Here is a 3,122-nt window from a genome sequence, read left to right as displayed (position 1 = left end):
GGGGGAGCTTCGGCCTCCCCCGCAGCCGGCGCCGGTGACATGGGAGCAAACGAAGAATAAATTAGATTCAAACCTTTGGCTAGTTCTCCTCTCGCGGCGTTTGCAGAGCCGCGGGGCTCTGGAGCGCGCGGTATTTTTGGAAGTCAAATAAATACAGCGAGTTCAATTAGAGAAACTCTGGTGCGGACCAGTCTGAGCAATAAATTAACGAGCGTTTTCCTCGCGCCGCCCGGCGAGTCTCGGCATCCTGGCCCGAAACAAAGCGGCAGAAACAAAGTCCCGAGCGCGGCTTCGCCGGGGAGGGGCTGGGGCCGCTGGCGGGGCTCGGGTCCCTTCTGCCCGCGGCCGGGGCCTCCCCGCAGTCCCTCGCTCCTGGGCCCCCACTGAAACTCCAGCGCTGCCCCCCGCCCCTGCCCGGCGCGCTCAGCCCCCTGCCCCGCCGCCCAGTCACGGCACCGAGCTCTGCAGCGGGTGGTGCAGCGGCGAGGTCTCCGCCTGCGCGTAAACATCCTCCATGGGCGGGTGCGGGACCCCGGCCGGCGTCATGCGCTTCTCCTTCTGCCGCCTGTTGCAGAACCAGACCCGCACCACCTCCTTCTCCAGCTGCAGACTGTCCGCCAGCGAGCTGATCTCGTGGGCCGAGGGCTTGGGGCACGTGAGGAAGTGGTTCTCCAGGGCGCCCTTCACGCCCACCTCGATGGAGGTGCGCTTCTTGCGCTTGCGGCCCTGCGCCGCGATCTTGTCCAGGTTGGTGGGGCTGCCCGTGCTGGAGTCGGTCTCCTCCAGCCATTTGTTGAGCAGGGGCTTGAGCTTGCACATGTTCTTGAAGCTGAGCTGCAGCGCCTCGAAGCGGCAGATGGTGGTCTGCGAGAAGACGTTCCCGTAGAGGGTGCCCAGCGCCAGGCCCACGTCTGCCTGGGTGAAGCCCAGCTTGATCCGCCGCTGCTTGAACTGCTTGGCGAACTGCTCCAGGTCGTCGGAGCTGGGCGCGTCCTCGTCCGAGTGCTCCTGCGGGTGGCCCAGGTGCTGCGGGGAGGCCTCCAGCTGGGGGTCGTGCAGCCCGGCCGCCTCCTCGTGGCCCAGGGGGTCCCGCAGGCCGTGGTGCAGGGCGGGCGCCGGGGGGCCCAGCATGCCGTTCAGGTTGGTGTAGGCGGACTGGGAGTAGAGCAGCGGCTGGTGGCTGCTAGACGTGGGGGACATGGGCGCCAGGTGGTGCCCGCTGCCCTGCGCCCAGGCCGGATGGCTGCCGGGCGCCTGCTGGTGCACCAGGTGGGAGCGCGGGTGGAAGGCGCCGGGCAGCTCCTCCCGGGCCGCCCCCTGCACGCTGCCCTTGCCGTGCTCGGCCGGGCCCAGGTGGGAGCCGCTGCCCCAATCGGAACCGGAGCCGGCGCCGGGCAGCCACTGGTGGTGGGTGAGGCTCATGGGGTGGCCGGAGCCGCTGGCCAGGCCCTGCAGGTACTCGTGGTGCATCATCTTCTGCACCTCGCGGTAGGTGGTGCCCTGGTGCAGGCGGTCGGCGTCGGGGTGCAGCGGGGCGCTGCGGGGCAGGTACTGAGCTGCGGCTGCCATGGCTCCCCGCGCTCACTGCGGGCACGGCGCGGCGCGCGGCGCTTTAGAGCCAGGCTCGGGGCGCCGGTGGGTGCCGGGCGCCCGGCCACTCCCCCCCGCGCCCCATTGGCTCCGCCGGCCGGGACTGGCAGCCGGCTCCTCGCCATCATAGGGTGCCCCCGGCTCGGGGCACGTCCCCACGCCCCCCGCCCCGATTGGCGGAGGGGGCGCGGGCGGCTCCCAGGGATTGGCTTGGGCTGGGGGGCCCGCGTGCTCCGGGCGCCGGGACGGGCTCTGATTGGCGGCCGGTTGTTCATTCATGCCGGTTTGCAACTCACCACGTGGGGGGGGGCACCTGCTGCGGGGCTCCGCCGGGCCCGGGCTCCTGTCGGGCGCGCACAGGCTGCAGACGCGTCGCCCCTGCCCCAGCCCCAGCCCCAGCCCGGCTGAAGGGAGATTCCCGCTGCCCGGGCGGCAGGCGACGGACTGGACGAGGAGCCCCCGGGAGGGTCGGACACCGGCCGGGGCTGGAGGCAGGCGCTCGGGGGCGGCGGCGACTCCTGCCCCCCGGCCCGGCCGCGCTCCGAGCGCTGGCAGGTGCCGCGTGGAAGGAGAGTCCCTGGTCATCCTGCGCCGGCCGGGGGTTCCCTTCCCGCGGCGGGGCAGTGCCCGGGCGGGGCCGGCAGAGATTCCCGGGCCAGGGGAGATACTGGGTCAGACCCGAGTCTCCCCCCGGGCCACGTCCTCTCGGCGACGCGCAAACCTCAGCCCGCGGGGCCAAGCGAGCTCCGGGCGCCCAGCACCGCGCCGAGCAGGGGGAATCCCCCGGTGCTTGGGTGACTAGTTCACAGCTACGCCCCGTGCAGCCACCAGACGGGGCGAGCAGGACGCCCGCGTCTGACCGGGCCGGCAGAGGAGCCGGTTAAAGTGGCCAGACGCTGCCTTTTGTGAGGGCTGTGGCGTTGTGCGGCGCTGGGGCATTTCCCCGGGACGCTGCCGGTTGCCATGGCGAGGGCACTGAAGGATCACAGAGCCCCACTGAGGAGGTTCAGCGGGGAAGAAAAGTCTCTGTTTAACTTCCAGTCCCCGGCTCGCCCAGCGCTGCCCGTGAACTGCACCGCCTCCGCCAGCAGCAGCCAGGGCGCCGCGAAGGGCCCGGCGGAGCGGCCTGCGGCTGCTTTTCCTCCCCCGGAGGCCTCCCTCCGCGAAGCTGCAGGAGAGACCCGCCGCTCGGGCCCAGGCAAGGGCTCCCTGCGGCTGGTCCCGGCTGGAGCAGGCTTGGGCGCCCTGCTGCGCCCTTTGCCGGAGCGCGGCCCCGCCTGGGAGCTCCGCGGTGCGGGGGCTGGTGGCAGCGCCTGCTCTGAGCTTTGGGGCCGATCCGCGCAACTCAGCGGCCTACCCAGAGTCTGTGGCTAAGACACGTTACCCCTCGCGTCAGCTCCTCTTGGCCCGTAGCCGAGCCGGGGGAGGCGGCTCCTTCCTGACCCGACACTCGGAGGTTCAGGCCCGTCGCGGTGCAGGATGCTGCTCCGAGGCGGTGTAATAACGGGGGAGGGGTGTTCTATAATCGCAGG

General features: G+C 71.6%; 1 protein-coding gene across 1 annotated transcript; it reads right to left on the bottom strand.

Moving 5' to 3' along the window:
* Nucleotides 1–447: 447 nt before the first annotated feature.
* On the bottom strand, nt 448–1,569 carry POU3F1 (POU class 3 homeobox 1). The gene has a single exon (XM_050932132.1). The coding sequence runs from the start codon at nt 1,567–1,569 to the stop codon at nt 448–450; it is 1,122 nt and encodes a 373-aa protein (XP_050788089.1).
* Nucleotides 1,570–3,122: the final 1,553 nt, after the last annotated feature.

Source organism: Gopherus flavomarginatus, chromosome 22, assembly GCF_025201925.1.
Source record: "Gopherus flavomarginatus isolate rGopFla2 chromosome 22, rGopFla2.mat.asm, whole genome shotgun sequence".
Lineage (NCBI taxonomy): Eukaryota > Metazoa > Chordata > Testudines > Testudinidae > Gopherus > Gopherus flavomarginatus.
The sequence above is the reverse complement of the archived record's forward strand: the minus strand, read 5'-3'. Positions and strand labels throughout refer to the sequence as shown.

Coding starts and splice junctions, on each gene's coding strand:
- POU3F1 (XM_050932132.1), bottom strand. CDS start 1,569: ATGGCAGCCGCAGCTCAGTACCTGCCCCGCAGCGCCCCGCTGCACCCC.